The 20,539-nt window shown below is 44.3% G+C and overlaps 1 protein-coding gene across 6 annotated transcripts in view; it reads right to left on the bottom strand.

Annotated features, from left to right (window-relative positions):
• LOC130367768 (potassium channel subfamily T member 2-like) overlaps positions 1-20,539 on the bottom strand; it is a 333,948-nt gene that overhangs the window by 46,037 nt on the left and 267,372 nt on the right. For all 6 annotated transcript variants that reach the window (XM_056570514.1, XM_056570517.1, XM_056570518.1 and 3 more), the window contains 4 exons: positions 9,248-9,353; positions 6,319-6,491; positions 1,854-1,925; positions 1,376-1,510 (listed from right to left, as the gene is read on the bottom strand). In XM_056570514.1, coding sequence (XP_056426489.1) covers positions 1,376-1,510; positions 1,854-1,925; positions 6,319-6,491; positions 9,248-9,353 — 486 coding nt within the window. The remainder of the gene's footprint in view (positions 1-1,375; positions 1,511-1,853; positions 1,926-6,318; positions 6,492-9,247; positions 9,354-20,539) is intronic.

Genomic DNA, 20,539 nt, shown 5'->3' with positions numbered 1-20,539 from the left:
TGATGTCCCGCCTCGGCCAGTAATTGGCTGAGAAGCCAGGGCCGGCCTTACCATTGGACCTGGTGGGACCATCAGTCCCAGACGGCACTTCTCAGGGGCAGCACTTTGCTGTCCGAGATTTTTTTTAAATTATAATTATTACATCATGGTCCGGGACTATTATGTGGTAATAATAAGAGAAAAAAGGATGGGTCCCATGACTCCCACCGGGACCCATGGTAGGTCTAGTCCTGCATTGTGCGGGGTGTCTGTAAGTAGCCCGCCGCAAAGCGGAATGGTCACTGCCCCTGACACGACTCGTCCACACAGGTTGCTGGGATGTGGCGTGGCACAAAAGGAAACTGGCAAGACGAAGTCAAGGTAGCAGTAGGTCAGGGCAGGCGGCACAAATGCAGGGTCAGGTAACGGAACAAGGATATCAGGAACACAGTATGCTTTCACTGGGACACAAGGCAACAAAGATCCGGCAGGGAACAAAGGGAGGGTGCAGGTGTAGACACTTAATTAAATGAGTACTGGCCCTTTAAATGTAAGAGCTCCGGCACACACGCCCTAGGAGGCGGGGGCATGCGTGCCAGGGCTGCGAGAACAAGATCAGGGAGGTGAGTAACAGACTGGGATTCGCATGCAAGCGCGTCCCCCGATGCAAATCCCATCCCCGCCGGCAGTGGGGACATGACAAGAGAGCGCTCACGGCCAGCGTTACTTCTGGCAGCCCAGGCATAATTTACGGGAAAAGTCTAATGCCAGAGTACCCCTTTAAGGAGAGTGGAAGTAAAAGGTTGCAACAATTTAAAATGTGTGACCCACATACAAAAAAAAAAAAGCTGTGTAAATTCAGTGATAAATTTCCCCCATGTATTTAGACACAAAATGGCGCTAACCTGTGCAATATGCAATAGTAATAAATAGTAAAGTGGTATAGTATAGCACTGTGTGGGTTCTACAAGACACTCTTAGAGCAGTGCCGGGTGTGCCGGGCTTTGTGTGTCGGGCACTGTGTGGCGCCATTTTTTTAGGGACTATATGGCACTATAGTAGTTTATATATTAAAACAGTTATTACTAGAGTGGAACCCAAGTCTGAAAAAAGGACATTGTATATTTTTGACCCCAACCAGTGTGCAAAACTACAACTTCCAGAATGCCCAGGCATACTGGGAGCTGTAGTTCTGCAACAGATGGAGGCACACTTCCTGGGAATCACTTCTCTAAGGTAGTGTTCCCCAAACTGTTATCGCCCCCTTTTGCAAAACCACAAATCCCATCAGCCAGCGGCTGTCAGGGCATGCTGGGAGTTGTAGTTTCACAACAGCTGAAGAGCCAAAGGACGGCGGATTAAAGAATGGATGAAATGGGCAAAATAACAGTCTTACCTAAAAAGTGTCTGTACGTTGACTATGGTACGGGCATCAGCCATGTAGTCCTCCTCTGCAATCATGGAGCTTTCCTCGCCGACAACGACCATGTGGTCAGCGTAACTCACTCCGCACCGCAGCAGGTCATCCAGACTGCAGAGAGAGCAGTATATATAGCAGTATATTCCAACCAGGGTGCCTCAAGTTCTTGCCAAACTACAACTCCCAGCATGCCCGGACAGCTGAGTTGTAGTTTTGCAACAGTAACACAGGATAGGAAAAAAAAACATGGCGGCTTTTCTTTTCCCACAAACAAATAAAGCTTGATATTGTTGAAGAGAATAGTTCAGTGCTGCAATACCACACACAACCTGCAGATAGGTGTGGCTCTGTTTTTCTAAATACTGTATAACCTTGTTCATTTTTGGAACCGTATTATTACAGATAGGCAGTGGCCCCATACATGAAATCACATGGACATCTTCCTCATACTCACTTGTCTATGGATCCCACCATGTAATAGACAAGAGGGAACCAGCAGATTGCTTCAAGGAACTGTGTGTCCGGCCTGGAAGATAGTTAGGACAGAACTGTATGACCTATGACCTCAGTTGGACAAATACATTCAGATAAGCACAATACATTCGGAAATGCTTTACGATCCTTTCATTTATTTTTTTTATTTTTTTATTTTACTTGGTTATATTGCGGCTTTGTGCTAAAATAAAATTAAAATTGAAAGTTTCCCCATCAGACTGAATTCCCCTAAATGAGAATGTAAATATAGAAATTTTATACATTTTTGCTAATTTATTTAGACTATTTGCTATGGACTTTAGCTCTGGCTCCTCCCACTTCTGTTGATCATCTCTGAGATGTTTCTTCACCTTGGTTGGAGTCACCTGGGGTAAGAGCAGCTGATAGGACAGGATTTGGGAAGACTTAGCCTTGTCTATATAAGGTCTCAAAGCTGACAATGTATATTAGAGCAGAAACCAAGCCATGAGCTAGAAAGAACTGCCTGTAGAACTCAGAGGGAAGATAGTTTGGAGGCAGAGATCTGGAGGAGAGGACAAGAATATTTTTGCTGCACTGAAAGTTCTCAAGAGCCACAGTGGTCTCCATAATTCTTCCATAGGAGACTTATAGAAAAAACAGGACTTTTCCTATAGCTGGTCGCTACACCAATCTAAGTAATGAGGGGAGAAGCGCCTTGGTAAGAAAGGTGACCAAATACCCAATGGTCACCCCGGCTGAGCTCCAAAGATCTGGTGTGCAGATGGGAGAAACTTCCATAAGGTCAACATCACTGCAGTACTCCACCAATCTGGGCTTTATGGCAGAGTGACCAGAAAGAAGCCTCTCCTCAGTAAAGACAAATGAAAGTCGTCTGGAGCTTGCTAAAAAAAAAAAAATCACCTAAAAGACTTTCAGACTGCGAGAAACAGATAAAGCTGGTTGAAATGCAGAGCTGAGGAGCTCAGATGCAGCCAGGTGAACTGGGCTTGATCAGTGAAGACAGAGTGGGTGGTTGACAATATGAGTCATGCACTGGAGAAGCAGACAGATACAAAGGGATCAGACTGAGGCAGAGTCAGGTAACAGGCTTGGTCAGGAACACAGGGTCACAGAAGGACAGACAGCCACTGTTACGCCGAGCGCTCCGGGTCCCTGCTCCTCCCCGGAGCGCTCGTGGCATTCTCCACTCTGCAGCACCCCGGTCAGACCCGCTGACCGGGAGCGCTGTACTGACACGACGGGGATGCGATTCGCATAGCGGGACGTGCCCGCTCGCGAATCGCATCCCAAGCCACTTACCTGTCCCGATCCCCGGCTGTCACGTTCTGGCGCGCGCGGCTCCGCTCTCTAGGGCGCGCGCGCCAGCTCTCTAAGATTTAAAGGGCCAGTGCACCAATGATTGGTGCCTGACCCAATCAGTCTTATATACCTCAATTAGCCTTCACTGCTTGGCCGGATCTTGTTGCCTTGTGCCAAAGAAAGCGTTTTGTGTATGTCCCAAGCCTGTGTTCTAGACCTTCTGCTGTTGCCCCTGACTACGACCCTTGCTGCCTGCCCTGACCTTCTGCTACGTCCGACCTTGCTCTTGCCTTGTCCTTCTGTACTGCGCCTGTCTCAGCAGTCAGACAGGTTGAGCCGTTACCGGTGGATGCGACCTGGTTGCTACCGCCGCTGCAAGACCATCCCGCTTTGCGGCGGGCTCTGGTGAATACCAGTAGCAACTTAGAACCGGTCCACCGGTACGGTCCACGCCAATCCCTCACTGACACAGAGGATCCACCTCCAGCATGCCGAATCCTAACAGCCACCTTTGCTGTGAAGATATGCAATATTGTTCAGGCACCACAGGAAGGGAGGAGTGCTCTCATTTTTGTGGTGCATGGCAGGAATTGGAGGAGGATAGAAATCAGGGATGTGCACGGATCCTTAAAGTGACTACCTGTGCACACGTTCAGCCCCTACCAGGTGTGCCAGAAACTGTCACTGCCTGTGACAGTGCAGAGGAGGAAGTCCAGATCCTGCAGCCAGGAGGATTACCGAGCATTCGGCTCAGCCAACGTAGCCAGCGTAACCCTAAGCATCATGTTTGCAGGAAGCAAGGCACTGTCCCTCATCAGCCCAATACCATCCCTACAGTGAAGCATGGTGGGGGCAGCATCATGTCTGGAGGAAACCAGGCTCTGCCCATGACCTGCCCAATGCCATCTCTACTGTGAAGCATGGAGGGGGCATCATGTCTGGAGAAAACCAGGCACTGTCCATCACCTGCACAATACCATCCCTACAGTGTTCATGGTGGGGGCAGCATCATGTCTGGAGGAAACCAGGCACTGTCCATCACCTGCACAATACCATCCCTACAGTGTTCATGGTGGGGACAGCATCATGTCTGGAGGAAACCAGGCACTGCCCATCACCTGCCCAATACCATCCCTACAGTGATCATGGTGGGGGCAGCATCATGTCTGGGGGAAACCAGGCACTGCCCATCACCTGCCCAATACCATCTCTACAGTGATCATGGTAGGGGCAGCATCATGTCTGGAGGAAACCAGGCACTGCCCATCACTATCCTTACAGTGAAGCATGGTGAGGGCAGCATGATGTCTGGGGGAAACCAGGCAATGCCCATCACCTGCCCAATACCATTCCTACAGTGATCATGGTGGGGGCAGCATCATGTCTGGAGGAAACCAGGCACTGCCCATCACCGGCCCAATACCATCCCTACAGTGATCATGGTGGGGCAGCATCATGTCTGGGGGAAACCAGGCACTGCTTCTCACCTGCCCAATACCATCCCTACAGTGATCATGGTGGGGGCAGCATCATGTCTGGAGGAAACCAGGAACTGCCCATCACCTGCCCAATACCATCTTTACAGCATTCATGGTGGGGGCAGCATCATGTCTGGAGGAAACCAGGCACTGCCCATCACCTGCCCAATACCATCCCTACAGTGATCATGGTGGGGGCAGCATCATGTCTGGGGGAAACCAGGCACTGTCCATCACCTGCACAATAAACCAGGCACTGCCCATCACCTGCCCAATACCATCCCTACAGTGATCATGGTGGGGGCAGCATCATGTCTGGGGGGAACCAGGCACTGCCCATCACCTGCCCAATACCATCCCTACAGTGATCATGGCGGGGGCAGCATCATGTCTGGAGGAAACCAGGCACTTACCATCACCTGCCCAATACCATCCCCACAGTGATCATGGTGGGGGCAGCATCATGTCTGGGGGAAACCAGGCACTGCCCATCACTAGCCCAATACCATCCCTACAGTGATCATACTGGGGGCAGCATCCTGCTGTGAGGAAAGGGAGACTGATCAGGATGGAGAGAAAACTGAATGCAGCAAAGTACAGAGATATTCTTAATGAAAACCTGATTCAGAGCTCTGTCCCTCAGACTGGGCAAAAGGTTCCTTTTCTAACAAGACAATGACCCGAAGCACACGGCCAAGATAACACAGGAGCGACTTAGGGGCAACTCTGTGAATGTCCTAGAGTGGCCCAGCCAGAGCCCTGTAACATGAGGCCCCAGAGGAATAATGGACCTGCAGATCACATAGGCTACATGGTAAATAGTAGACAATCACTTATATAGTGGACCTAATACCAACCTCTGATGGGGCCCAGGAGCCCTCGTCCAATACAATACAGTTCATAGCTACGTGACTAAAACTATTTCATTCCCAAATTTATTTGGGTAACTTGTTCAGTCAGTGATAGAAGTATTCATTATGGGGTCCTAAGATTCTAGTTTGCACTCCATGATATGTTCTTCTATGGTGGCTATGGTCAGTGGCACTAAGAGATAAGGTCGATAGTCATGGTTAGGATGGAGGCTGTAGGAGGAATTGGCTGGTGGTGATTTTGCATGGCATTGGCTGGAAGAATACAATGACAATGATTGTGTTGAGGCCAATGAGAATTAGACTTGGAGACAAGTTTGAAGGCACTGTCTTGAAGCAAATTGTAGAAGGCACTGTAATTGACACAGGTTGGAGGATACTTTGGATGGCACTGACTGGAGGACACTGTGGATGGCACTGGCAGTGGCTGTATTGGTGGGCATGGCCAACTCCTCTGGAGACAAGGTAGAGGGAACTAGTATGGGGGAGGGGCTGAAGAGGGCACTGTCTGGGGGATACTGGATGGCACTGGCTGGGTAGGGCACAGTAAGATGCACTCCATGGTGGGCACTGTGCTTGGTATTGTTAGGCAGGGCACTAGTTTTGTGGAAGATTGTTATGACAGTTCTATAAATGGTTCTGCTATGGATGAGCCTTATAGTTTCTGTTTTTGACAAAAGGTTTTACAGAAGCATACTATACATCATAGAAACATAATGTATTAAAGAAAAAAAACATCACAATCTGCACTGTCTTCCCCTACAAATCCCTCCAGACATGACGTGTTGATGCTCACGGGTTCTCCAGGAGAAGGATGATGGGACTCAGCTCCTTCTTGGCTCTATAATACGCTCTGAGAGGGACTATGAAGTTATACAGCCCATTGCCTGCTCGTTCTGCTGACACAATCACCAGGGCGTTCCTGAAGCCGTACGCCCTCGCATCCTCATAGGGGAAATGGTGGCAGCTCTGAGAGGGTTAAGAAGACATAAGTTGTATTAGAAAAAGAGAAGGAAGAAATGGAATATCACAAAAAGACAACAAACACAAACTCAAGAAATCCTAAGAATATATTACACTATTATTTGCATGCTGTATGAATAAAATTGGTTCGGGGGGGGGGGGGGGGGGGGTATTATAATTAAATAACAGAATTTGTGTACTGCTTGCACTATGGTTAATACCAGACAGGGAAGTGTATACATACAGAAAAGGCTGTATTCAGCTCCTTTGTAGTTTTGCTTAGATATAGAGAGGGAGGGCGTCCTTACTTTGCTTTATTAGGTCAATTTTCCATAAAAGCAGGCTGGAGACTTATCACTGGATTATGGATCCATTGTACTGCTGAAGACTAGATAGGCAGGATTACACCACTGATAATGGCAGACAGTGTATATACTCCCTATTGGACCTTGTATGCCATTTTTATGCCACTTTCAGTTTTTTTCTAAAAATGCAATGTGTTTGGGCCTACTAAGTGTTTCAGAATACCTATATTCTATTGTACTACAGGAGACAAGATAGGCAGGATTACACCACTGATAATACCAGACAGGGGAGTGTACATTATGGTCAAAAGACCCTGTATGCCGCTCCATATGCCAATTTGTGGTTTTCCTTAAAAATGCTCAATCATGTAAGGGGGGGGGAGGCTTTTTTTGCTTCAAAATACCAGCCGTTGGCTGTCCGAGCATGCAGGGAGTTGTTGTTCTGCAGCATCTGGAAATCCACAGTTTGGAGACCAATGCTATAGACTAAATTAGGTCCCATGCTAGATTTATGGCCCCATCCCACCCAGGAACACTGCCCCTTTAATGTAAATAAGGGTAATTCCTTAGAGACGAATAAGCATTTGCCGATAAAAATATATTGCACCCGGTGACACAGACAACAAGCTCCGTCCCGGCATTGTACATTCCCTGCGCTCATAATGGCATCGGAGCCACATATCAAAGGCCTTTGAAAGGTCCCTGGAGACAGATCAGAGGAAGCCATATCATCTCCTAATAAAGAGGATTTCTCTTTGTAAAACCTGAGAGATATTACGCCATCAAAAAACCTTGGGGAGGGGAAGGGAAGGAGGGGGCATATTTTCTTTGAATGTAAAAAATTCCAATAATCTTTCACAAATTTCCCAGGTACTACTTTGCTTTGTACTAAAACTAAGTCGGTACTGAATGGAGTATATATATATATATATATATATATATATATATATATATATATATTTAACATCTATCAAATACTGATGGAGAATTACTGCGTCGGATTGTTAATTTCGCTATCTGTTCCACCCTTTTTTGTCTCGTGAGCGTTCTTATGGATTCTCTCTTATTAAGCAATATGCTTGTATAGGGTTCTCCCTTCATTATGGAAAAAGCTCTACCTGTATACTGCTACTGCTATCTCTATGGAATCAGGATATATAGTAGTTATACACCTCTCCCTCCAGCTCTATCTGTATACTGTTGCTGCCATTTATATGGGATCAGGATGTATGGTTGTTATACATCTCCCAGCTCTATCTGTATACTGTTGCTACTATCGCTATGGATCAGGATATATAGTAGTTATACACCTCCCCCAGCTCTATTTGCATACTGCTGCTATCTCCATGGGATTAGGATATATAGTAGTTATACATCTCCCCTCCAGTTCTATCTGTATACTGCTGCTATCTCTGTGGGACCGGGATATATAGTAGTTATACACCTCCCTTCCAGCTCTATCTGTATATTGCTGCAACTATCTCTATGGGTTCAGGATATATAGTAGTTATACATTTCCCCACCAGCTTTATCTGTATACCACTGATATCTCTGTGGGATCAGGATGAATAGTAGTGATACGCCTCCCTCCAGCCTCCAGTTCTATTTGTATACTGTTGCTGCCATTTAAATGGGATTAGGATATATAGAAGTTATACACCTCCTCCAGCTCTATCTGTTTACTGCTGCTATCTCTATGGGATTAGGATAAATAGTAGATATACACCTCCTCCCAGCTCTATTTGTATACTGCTGCTGCTATCTCTATGGAATCAGGATATATGGTATTTATGCATTTCCCCTCTAGCTCTACCTGTATACTGCTGTTGTCTCTATGGGATCAGGATATATAGTAGTTATACACCTCCCGTTCAGCCCTAATTGTATACTGCTACTGTTATCTTTATGGATCAGGATCTATAGTAGTTATGCACCTCCCATCCAGCTCTATCTGTATACTGCTGCTATATCTATGGAATCAATATATATAGTAGTTATAAACCTCCCCTCCAACTCTAACTATATACTGCTGCTTCTATCTCTATGAGATCAGGATATATAGTATTAATACACTTTCCTCCTAGCTCTATTTGTATACTGCTGCTGCTATCTCAATGAAATCAGGATATAGTAGGTATAAACCTCTCCTTACCACCTTTCCTTAATCATGGCCATGATAAGGGGTTTGTGCTCAGCCCGAAACGCATCAGCATTTCACTTTTTAGTGTCATGTGGCGGTTCGCCTTTTTTTTTTTTTTTTATATGTATTATTTAGTTCTCAGTTTTAGATACACAATTTTTTCGGGAGCAGGATATGTCTTTTTTCAATTTTTTGTTACTGTAATAACTTATTGCTGTAAAAATCATATTGATCCATTCTATTACCATGTGAATGTTAGCTTGGTTAGTACACAGCATTGGGAGGCCTCTCATGGTGAATCCTAGCCTCAGCTTTACCTTGTCAAGACGCAAACAGCAATATGGACTCTTCTGCTGGAGGAGGTGACACAAAGTGGGCGAGCTGCCAATGTAGGGAGTGTTTGATGGGTACCCCTTTACCCAGCTGAGGAGAAACAGAAGACAGTGGCTAAAATATTGTATGAATTATTTTTATAATAAATGCATATATTTCTAATATTTCTAAACTTTCCTTTTTATCTTTAAATTCTGTACTGATGAATTGTATAAAATATCTGTGGAGTTCCATATTTCTCAATACAGAGCAGTCTGGCTATCTGTAGCCTCTGTTAGAGGACGCAAATGTATTATTTCATTCAAGTAAACAGTATGATCTTTTCTAGTAAGCCATCCCTGTGATCACTGCAGCAAGAATTTGTATTATTTTATTTACTTCTGCTAATTCTACTAATACTTATTCTTATGTACAAGAATATACAGTGACTACTATAATACTGCTCCTATATACATGAATATAACTACTATAATACTGCCTCCTATATACAAGAATATACAGTGACTACTATAATACTGCTCCTATATACAAGAATATACAGTGACTACTATAATACTGCTCCTATATACAAGAATATACAGTGACTACTATAATACTGCTCCTATATACAAGAATATACAGTGACTACTATAATACTGCTCCTATATACAAGAATTTAACTACTATAATACTGCTCCTATATACAAGAATTTAACTACTATAATACTGCTCCTATATACAAGAATATACAGTGACTACTATAATACTGCTCCTATATACAAGAATATAACTACTATAATACTGCTCCTATATACAAGAATATAACTACTATAATACTGCTCCTATATACAAGAATATAACTACTATAATACTGCTCCTATATACAAGAATATAACTACTATAATACTGCTCCTATATACAAGAATATAACTACTATAATACTGCTTCTATATACAAGAATATAACTACTATAATACTGCCTCCTATGTACAAGAATATAACTACTATAATACTGCTCCTATATACAAGAATATAACTACTATAATACTGCTCCTATATACAAGACTATAACTACTATAATACTGCTCCTATATACAAGACTATAACTACTATAATACTGCCTCCTATATGCAAGAATATAACTACTATAATACTGCCTCCTATATACAAGAATATAACTACTATAATACTGCTCCTATATACAAGAATATAACTACTATAAAACTACTCCTATGTACAAGAATATAACTACTATAATACTGCTCCTATATACAAGAATTTAACTACTATAATACTGCTCCTATATACAAGAATATACAGTGACTACTATAATACTGCTCCTATATACAAGAATATAACTACTATAATACTGCTCCTATATACAAGAATATAACTACTATAATACTGCTCCTATATACAAGAATATAACTACTATAATACTGCTCCTATATACAAGAATATAACTACTATAATACTGCTTCTATATACAAGAATATAACTACTATAATACTGCCTCTGTCACGATGCCGGCTGGCAGGAGGTGGATCCTCTGTGCCAGAGAGGGATTGGCGTGGACCGTGCTAGTGGACCGGTTCTAAGTCACTACTGGTTTTCACCAGAGCCCGCCGCAAAGCGGGATGGTCTTGCTGCGGCGGTAGTGACCAGGTCGTATCCACTAGCAACGGCTCAACCTCTCTGACTGCTGAAGATAGGCGCGGTACAAGGGAGTAGACAGAAGCAAGGTCGGACGTAGCAGAAGGTCGGGGCAGGCAGCAAGGATCGTAGTCAGGGGCAACGGCAGGAGGTCTGGAACACAGGCTAGGAACACACAAGGAAACGCTTTCACTGGCACAATGGCAACAAGATCCGGCGAGGGAGTGCAGGGGAAGTGAGGTATACATAGGGAGTGCACAGGTGAACACACTGATTAGAACCACTTGCGCCAATCAGCGGCGCAGTGGCCCTTTAAATCGCAGAGACCCGGCGCGCGCGCGCCCTAGGGAGCGGGGCCGCGCGCGCCGGGACAGGACCGACGGAGAGCGAGTCAGGTACGGGAGCCGGGATGCGCATCGCGAGCGGGCGCCACCCGCATCGCGAATCGCATCCCGGCTGGAGGCGGTATCGCAGCGCACCGGGTCAGTGGATCTGACCGGAGCGCTGCAGTAGCGAGAGTGTAGCGAGCGCTCCGGGGAGGAGCGGGGACCCGGAGCGCTCGGCGTAACAGCCTCCTATGTACAAGAATATAACTACTATAATACTGCTCCTATATACAAGAATATAACTACTATAATACTGCTCCTATATACAAGACTATAACTACTATAATACTGCTCCTATATACAAGACTATAACTACTATAATACTGCCTCCTATATGCAAGAATATAACTACTATAATACTGCCTCCTATATACAAGAATATAACTACTATAATACTGCTCCTATATACAAGAATATAACTACTATAAAACTACTCCTATGTACAAGAATATAACTACTATAATACTGCTCCTATATACAAGAATATAACTACTATAATACTGCCTCCTATATACAAGAATATAACTACTATAATACTGCTCCTATATACAAGAATGTAACTACTATAATACTGCTCCTATGTACAAGAATATAACTACTATAATACTGCTCCTATGTACAAGAATATAACTACTATAATACTGCTCCTATATACAAGAATATAACTACTATAATACTGCTCCTATATACAAGAATATAACTACTATAATACTGCTCCTATATACAAGAATATAACTACTATAATACTGCTCCTATATACAAGAATATAACTACTATAATACTGCTCCTATATACAAGAATGTAACTACTATAATACAAATCCTATATACAAGAATATAACTACTATAATACAAATCCTATATACAAGAATATAACTACTATAATACTGCTCCTATATACAAGAATATAACTACTATAATACTGCTCCTATATACAAGAATATAACTACTATAATACTGCATCCTATATATAAGAATATAACTACTATAATACTGCTCCTATATACAAGAATATAACTACTATAATACTGCGCCTATATACAAGAATATAACTACTATAATACTGTCTCCTATATACAAGAATATAACTACTATAATACTGCTCCTATATACAAGAATATAACTACTATAATACTGCTCCTATATACAAGAATATAACTACTATAATACTGTCTCCTATATACAAGAATATAACTACTATAATACTGCTCCTATATACAAGAATATAACTACTATAATACTGCTCCTATATACAAGAATATAACTACTATAATACTGCTCCTATATACAAGAATATAACTACTATAATACTGCTTCTATATACAAGAATATAACTACTATAATACTGCCTCCTATGTACAAGAATATAACTACTATAATACTGCTCCTATATACAAGAATATAACTACTATAATACTGCTCCTATATACAAGACTATAACTACTATAATACTGCTCCTATATACAAGACTATAACTACTATAATACTGCCTCCTATATGCAAGAATATAACTACTATAATACTGCCTCCTATATACAAGAATATAACTACTATAATACTGCTCCTATATACAAGAATATAACTACTATAAAACTACTCCTATGTACAAGAATATAACTACTATAATACTGCTCCTATATACAAGAATTTAACTACTATAATACTGCTCCTATATACAAGAATATACAGTGACTACTATAATACTGCTCCTATATACAAGAATATAACTACTATAATACTGCTCCTATATACAAGAATATAACTACTATAATACTGCTCCTATATACAAGAATATAACTACTATAATACTGCTCCTATATACAAGAATATAACTACTATAATACTGCTTCTATATACAAGAATATAACTACTATAATACTGCCTCCTATGTACAAGAATATAACTACTATAATACTGCTCCTATATACAAGAATATAACTACTATAATACTGCTCCTATATACAAGAATATAACTACTATAATACTGCTCCTATATACAAGAATATAACTACTATAATACTGCTTCTATATACAAGAATATAACTACTATAATACTGCCTCCTATGTACAAGAATATAACTACTATAATACTGCTCCTATATACAAGAATATAACTACTATAATACTGCTCCTATATACAAGAATATAACTACTATAATACTGCTTCTATATACAAGAATATAACTACTATAATACTGCCTCCTATATACAAGAATATACAGTGACTACTATAATACTGCTCCTATATACAAGAATATAACTACTATAATACTGCTCCTATATACAAGACTATAACTACTATAATACTGCTTCTATATACAAGAATATAACTACTATAATACTGCTCCTATATACAAGAATATAACTACTATAATACTGCCTCCTAGCTGAGAGGTTGTGTCTGTGTAGCTCTCCTGATGTCTGGAGAAAGCCCAGGGAGGGGCCACCCTGGGTGGGGAAGCTCCCCAAGCAAGGCCCAGGCTTCTCGGCCTATTCTGGGAATTAATTCCCATACACCACAAACCATGGATGAAAATCCTAAAGTTTCTATGGATGTGAGAAATGTTCAGAATGTTGTCAGTTCTGGTGCAGTAAGAAGCACAGATGAGAAGAAAGCTGTGGAAGTGAGGAAAGAAACTTCATCAAGTAAGGTAATGGCTGCAGGTGTGCAATCCACCCCTCCTGCAGTCAGACAGAGGAGAACATCCCTGGAGAAGCAGACCATGCAGGAGAATCTGCAGCAGCCTGTCCTGATACGTTCTGACCGCACACGATACGGGAGCGGGAGCAGCGCAAAAGTTACAAGCACGCCAGATGAGACCAGAGGGAGTACACCAGGAAGGCTTCAGGGGGCCACAAGTGCGGTCACTGGAAAAAAACAGGGGCCCAGTCCCCAGTCTGGAGATTGTGACCCTGCAGCAGTGACCACAGCACCGAGACAGATCCCACCTCAGAAGCAGAGTCCTGTGAGTACCCCACCAGCGCGGCCCCCCAATACTCAGCGGGCGCCTGAACTGTGTTTGGCCGAGCAGATCCCAGCTCTGGTAAAGAGACTTGAGACTTTAAAAAAGACAAAGTTACAGCTGCAGAAACAAATTGAATGTATTTACAAGCTAAAGGCAGCAAACCCCAATAACCAGGCTGTACATGACAAGAAGCTGAGCTCCCTCGCTGTGCAGCTCGCTGACACTGTGCAGGACATGGAGGACGTATTGGACCAGATGGGACCAGTTGCTGAGACCTTCAGAAACCAGCAGCGATTTGAGGGATATAAGGAAAGACCAGCAACAAAGTCATCTCCATCTACTGCTGCACCCAAGTCTTCAGCCTCACCAGGGGACACCCAGCAGTCCTGTACAAGACAAGAGGACATCCAGCAGTCCTGTGCAAGACCACTCCTCAGACCAGCCAGCTTCCCTTTTGAAAAAGGGGATTTGTACAGACAAGCAGAAGCAAGCGTCCAGCAACATCAGAGACCTGCAGAGACTCCTCCAGAGGTACCACAAGTCCCAGCAGTCAGCACGGTGAAGCAAGACTATGGACACATACCTGAAGGTAACTCTGTAACAGTAGTGCAGTCACCACAAGCCCCTGGGGGCAGTAGAGAGCAGCAGGACTGTGGACTCTTACCTGAAGGCAGCAGTGCAGCAGAGAGTTCACAGGACATGGCTCTGCAGGGCTTGCTGGGCTCTGTAGTGCAGGATCATGCTGCCAGTGACTGCAATGATATGACTGTATGTGATTTATCTGATAATGTGTCTGCAGAGGGGGGCGCTTCACAGTCTGTGTGGGATCTGGGGTCATCTCTGGGGTCAGGTCCACCATTAGTTCAGCCTTCAGAGGCTTGTGACCCCCAGAGTATAGAGGTTGATGGTGGGGAGGGGGCTGTACAGTCTGATGCACAACACTTCCCCCCTTTAGTCACACAAGTGTCAGACCCCCCTAGTACGGCTGGTCAGCAGCCATCACAGCGCCCCCAAGTACAGCAGGAGGGTAGAAGTAGTGGCGCCTCCTCTGGTAATGCCTGGGGTCGTGGGTCACCATTCATGTCTAATGTAAACTACACGGGTCAGGCTTTCAAGAGGAGGAACGTGGTCAGGTTCAGACATAGAGGGGCCAAGGAGGAGCTGCCTGACAGGAGGTTTGTGGTCCGTGAACTTCTGTGCCACCAAATGGGCTTCCTGCCATCTAACATCCTGGCAGTGATAAACCTTCCTGACAGGCAGGGCTATGACGTCAGCTTCAAACTCATGTCTGACCTGGATCGCTTCTGGGCCCATGTCACCCGGGTGAGAGATGCTGATGGCTGGAATAAGTTCAGCTTTGTCCCCATCTCCAGACCGGACACAGCGAATGTCACCATTATATTCTGGAACGAGTCTGTCCCCCCCCAGGATATTGTTGTATGGTTAAAAAGGCACTGTGACCTAATGTCAGACCTGACTAAGACCAGGGATGAGGACGGCATATGGACGGGCGGGTGGAAGGTCCTGGTAAAGTTACGGCAGATTAATAACATTACCCAACATCTGCCCAATTCATTTTTCATTGGTCGGGAGAAAGGGGTTTGCTTCTATGCAGGTCAGCCCAGAAAATGCTTCAAGTGTGGGAAGACCGGTCATATCGCGAGTGTCTGCACCCTGGTGAAGTGTAATTTATGTGGGGAGATCGGCCATGTCAGCGCCACCTGCCAGAACATCCGCTGCAACCTCTGTGGTAAGACCGGTCACTCCCACAGGGACTGTCCTGACGCCTGGCATAACATCTGTAAGGACTTCCCTGATGAGGACCTGCTGGAGGGGGCAGAGGACCTGGAGGAGGAGACGTTGGTGTCAGGGTCAGCAGTGACACAGCCCGAGCCTCAGCATAACACTAGGGGTGACAATATGGGTGACACTGTAGGTGACACTAGGGGTGACAATATGGGTGACAATATTGGTGACACAGTGCCCGACCAGTCCCAGCCAGGAGCCACTGAGGGGAACAGGGAGGTCACTGAGCAGGTTGTGGCCATGTCTTCTTCCGCCCCAGCATCAATAAATCCGCAGAAGAGACGGAAAAAAGACAAAACCAGCCGTAAGCCTGAGGAGGGATGGACCACTGTCCAAAAGCCCTCCAAAAAGAAAGTAGACCCCGGGTCAGGTGTAATGACCATCACAAATAGGTACAGTGTGTTGTCAGAGTCAGACGCTGAGGAAGAGATGGAGAGGGAGTTGAAGCGAGTGGTAGATGAATTTAATGAGGACCAAGAGGGTGATCCCCCCACAAAAAGGAGACCCCCGCGGGATAAACGTCTGTCCGAATCGGACATGGAAACAGGTGGTCAGCAGGAGGGCTCGGACTCAGATCTGTGATGATGGGGGTGACATATCTGCGTCTTCTGCTTTCCTTTGTTATGATGGCCGACTTTACCCTTAAAGTGTTCTCCAGTAATGTGAACAGTGTCAGAGTGAGGAGGACCAGACACGTCGTATATGACCATCTAAAGTCTATTGATGCTGACATCTTCTTCTTACAGGAGACACGTTTAAATACTCAAGGACTGTTACGTGAGGCAGAGCGGGAATGGCGGTCTGGTCTATCCTTTTGGTCACTGGCTGTGGAACCAAGTGCCGGGGTCTCTATCCTGTTTACCACCAATGATGTAACTGTACATAGGCTGACAGAGGTATTGATGGGAAGGTGCCTAATGCTAGAAGTTACTATTCGGGGTAGAAGGCTCCGACTCATTAATATCTATGGTTCACAGACAGTGACTGAAAGGGTTAACCTTTATAATGAAGTGAAGCCATATCTCTTCACGTCTGTCCCCGTCATCTTGGCTGGAGATTTTAATGCCTCCAGAACAACTAGTGACAGATCCTCTAATAGACCTCTAACACGGGACTCCAAGGTCTTAAACCAAATCCTTCTACAGGCCGGGTTGTCAGATGTGTTTGTGCAGGGTGGTCGGAAGGCAAAGTATACCTATTTTTGTGGTGGAAGAAGCAGTAGGATAGATTTGGCTCTGGTTAGTCCTACAGAGACGATTGGTGAGAAAGATGAGAAGATCGTCCCTTATTCTGACCATCTGGCCTTATATTTCTGTTTGGGTGTCACACGGTGTCCTGAGACAGGTAGAGGGTTGTGGAGACTGAATTCCAGCCTATTAGAGGATCCTTCTGTGCAGAGGCAGGTTCACTCTCTTATACAGGGTCAACTAGAGAGGGTGGACTTCTATGATGATATGGCCGCCTGGTGGGAGGATGTCAAGGATGAGATCAGAACCCTCTTAAAGAGACTGTCAGTTATAAAGGGGAAGAGTAAGTATGGCCAGTATCTCAAGCTGCGCAAAGAATTGGAGTCACTGTATTCGGCGGGTGGGGACCAACAAAGGATAGACCGGCTGAAATCTGAGATAAGGCAGTATCAGTACAGCAGGTATACCTCCCTGGTTCTTGAACGGGATTATGGGTCCTTAGGGTCTCCTGATCCCTTTGAGAATTGCCGGGAGCGGGTGGCAAATAAATCTGTCACCGGTCTCACTGACTCCCAGGGTGTTTTGCAGGAATCTCGGGAGGGTATCCTGGGGGTGGTGAGATCGTACTATGCTGACTTGTTTCAGAGGAAGGTTTTGGATAGAGACAAGATGACCCAATTCTTGGAGACAACTCCGCTCCCTGATACTAATGATTTGGACTTTTCTCCTTTGACAGCAGAATTGACGGTGGCAGAGGTCAAAGAGGCCATTGATAAGTTACATCTGAAGAAGGCACCAGGTCCAGATGGGATAACAGCAGAATTCTATAAGACATTCAGAGACCTCTTGGCCCCAATCCTCGTGGATGTTTACACAAATTGTCTAGAAAGTCACCTGATGCCTCCATCCATGAGAGTGTCTTCGCTGATTCTGCTGTCTAAAGGTAAAGAGCCGAGTGACATCAAGAACTGGAGGCCGATTGCCCTCTTGAATGTCGACAGGAAGATTCTGGCAAAAATCCTGTTTTCTAGGTTAGTTTGTCTGTCCCCGGCACTGTTGGCAGGCTGTCAGTATGGCACAGTAAAAGGGCGGAACATCTCTGGGGCAGTGATCTCCATAAGGGAGATGTTTGAGAGATGTAAAGCCCTGAGGTGTGGGAGATATGTTGTGAGTCTTGACCAGGCTAAAGCCTTTGACAGAGTAGATCACGAGTATCTATGGGCCACTTTGTCAAAGTACGGTATTCCGGGACAATTCATCGATTGGCTGAAGACTTTGTATTGTGAGGCCGAGAGCTTTCCTCTGATCAATGGTTGGCAGGGTGACACCTTCAGGGTTGAGGCGGGGGTGAGACAAGGTTGCCCACTGAGCCCGCTGCTGTATGTATTCGCCTTAGACCCGTTTCTGAGGTCACTGCAGGAGTGTGGTTTTCAGGGGGTGCCGGTCCCCCACTGCCTACCCCTGAGTGTTGTTGCCTACGCGGATGATGTGACTGTAGTGATATCTGAGCCTCGTGAGGTGGAGATGTTGTCTGCAGCCATCAGAAGTTACTCGGAGGCCTCAGGGTCTCTGGTCAACCTTGAGAAGAGTCAAGCTCTCTGGATATCTGATTCTGATCCAGACTTTGATCTGCTCCAATTTGTGAGAGCCTCCTCCTATATTAAAATCCTAGGGGTCAAATTCGGGAGGGACGATAACGCCAAATTAAATTGGGAAGAGAAGTTGGAAGCCGGAAATGCAAAGGTTCAGCGATGGAAGAACTGGAGGCTGACCTATAGAGAAAGGGTTAAAATGTTGAAGACTTACCTGGTCCCTGTCTTTTTGTATGTCTCTGTTGTTTTTCCTTTGCCAGAATCTTTCTCTGCTCGGCTCTTTAGCCTGTTCTTCCAAATGTTCTGGGGGAACAGGTTGAACCTGATAAAAAGAGGGGTCACCTACCTACAGAGGAGAGAGGGTGGGTTGGATATGCTGAATCCAAGGGTGTTCTTTGACTCCATGTTTCTAAAAGTTAATTTTGGTTGCATGGACTCAAACAGCTCTCTGTGGGCGAATAGTATCAGGGACTGGATATTGCCTTTTGCAGAGTCTTGGGTGCGAGGCGGCAGTCTCAAGAGGGGGAGATGGACGCGTGACTACCTCCCCCCGTACCTGGAATACGGGCTCAGATGTCTGAAGAGATGGCGCATTGAGAAGTCCTATATAGAGAGTAAGCCAAGGAAGGATCTATACGTAAGGGTTTGTAGGGCTTTCTTCTGCTCTCCACTTGCCTTGAGGGACTGTGTGACCAGCACTTTACAGGAAAGTCTTAAGTTCCTCAATGGGAAACGACTCCCCGCAAAATTCTTTGACATAGCTTGGCTGTCGCTCCATGGGAGGCTCTTTGTCAGGGGTAACCTGAAATATCTAAGTGTCTCAGATAGGAACTGTCCTCTGGGTTGTCAGCAGGAGGAGACCATGGAGCATTTCATATCTGACTGCAGGGCCGGGAGGAGGATATGGGAAGAAGTGTCCAGTAAGCTGAACATCCCATTACTGCAGAACCTGACGTATCCTGACATCATATATGCTGTACCATCCAGTAACAGGACTGTAGACAGAGAGACAATGTACATAATTATAACAATCATTAAATATTACCATTGGCACATGAGAACCCGAGTGTCCATACACAATGAGCCATTCCATCACAACACAGCAGTAAGACAGATCATGTCCGAGCTCCAGTGGGTAAAGTCATTAGAGATACGGAGGAACCAAAATAATGGGAAATTATGGAGGAATGTCTCTTTGGTTTAACACAGATGATGTCATGTTATTTTATTAAATTTTTTGTGTTTTTCCTTTTCCAGCAAATGTGGACTTTCTAAGTTTAATATTACTCTGTACATACTCTAGTTGAGTAGTCATTGTGTGTACAATGCTTGTTATTTTTGTTTTGCATTGTAAGAAATTATGTTAATTGTAATTTTGTTTGTTTGCACAATAAAAATTGCCTCCTATATACAAGAATATAACTACTATAATACTGCTCCTATATACAAGAATAGAACTACTATAATACTGCTCCTATATACAAGAATGTAACTACTATAATACTGCTCCTATGTACAAGAATATAACTACTATAATACTGCTCCTATGTACAAGAATATAACTACTATAATACTGCTCCTATATACAAGAATATAACTACTATAATACTGCTCCTATATACAAGAATATAACTACTATAATACTGCTCCTATATACAAGAATATAACTACTATAATACTGCTCCTATATACAAGAATATAACTACTA

The sequence above is a fragment of the Hyla sarda genome, chromosome 4, assembly GCF_029499605.1.
Source record: "Hyla sarda isolate aHylSar1 chromosome 4, aHylSar1.hap1, whole genome shotgun sequence".
Classification (NCBI taxonomy): domain Eukaryota; kingdom Metazoa; phylum Chordata; class Amphibia; order Anura; family Hylidae; genus Hyla; species Hyla sarda.
The sequence above is the reverse complement of the archived record's forward strand: the minus strand, read 5'-3'. Positions and strand labels throughout refer to the sequence as shown.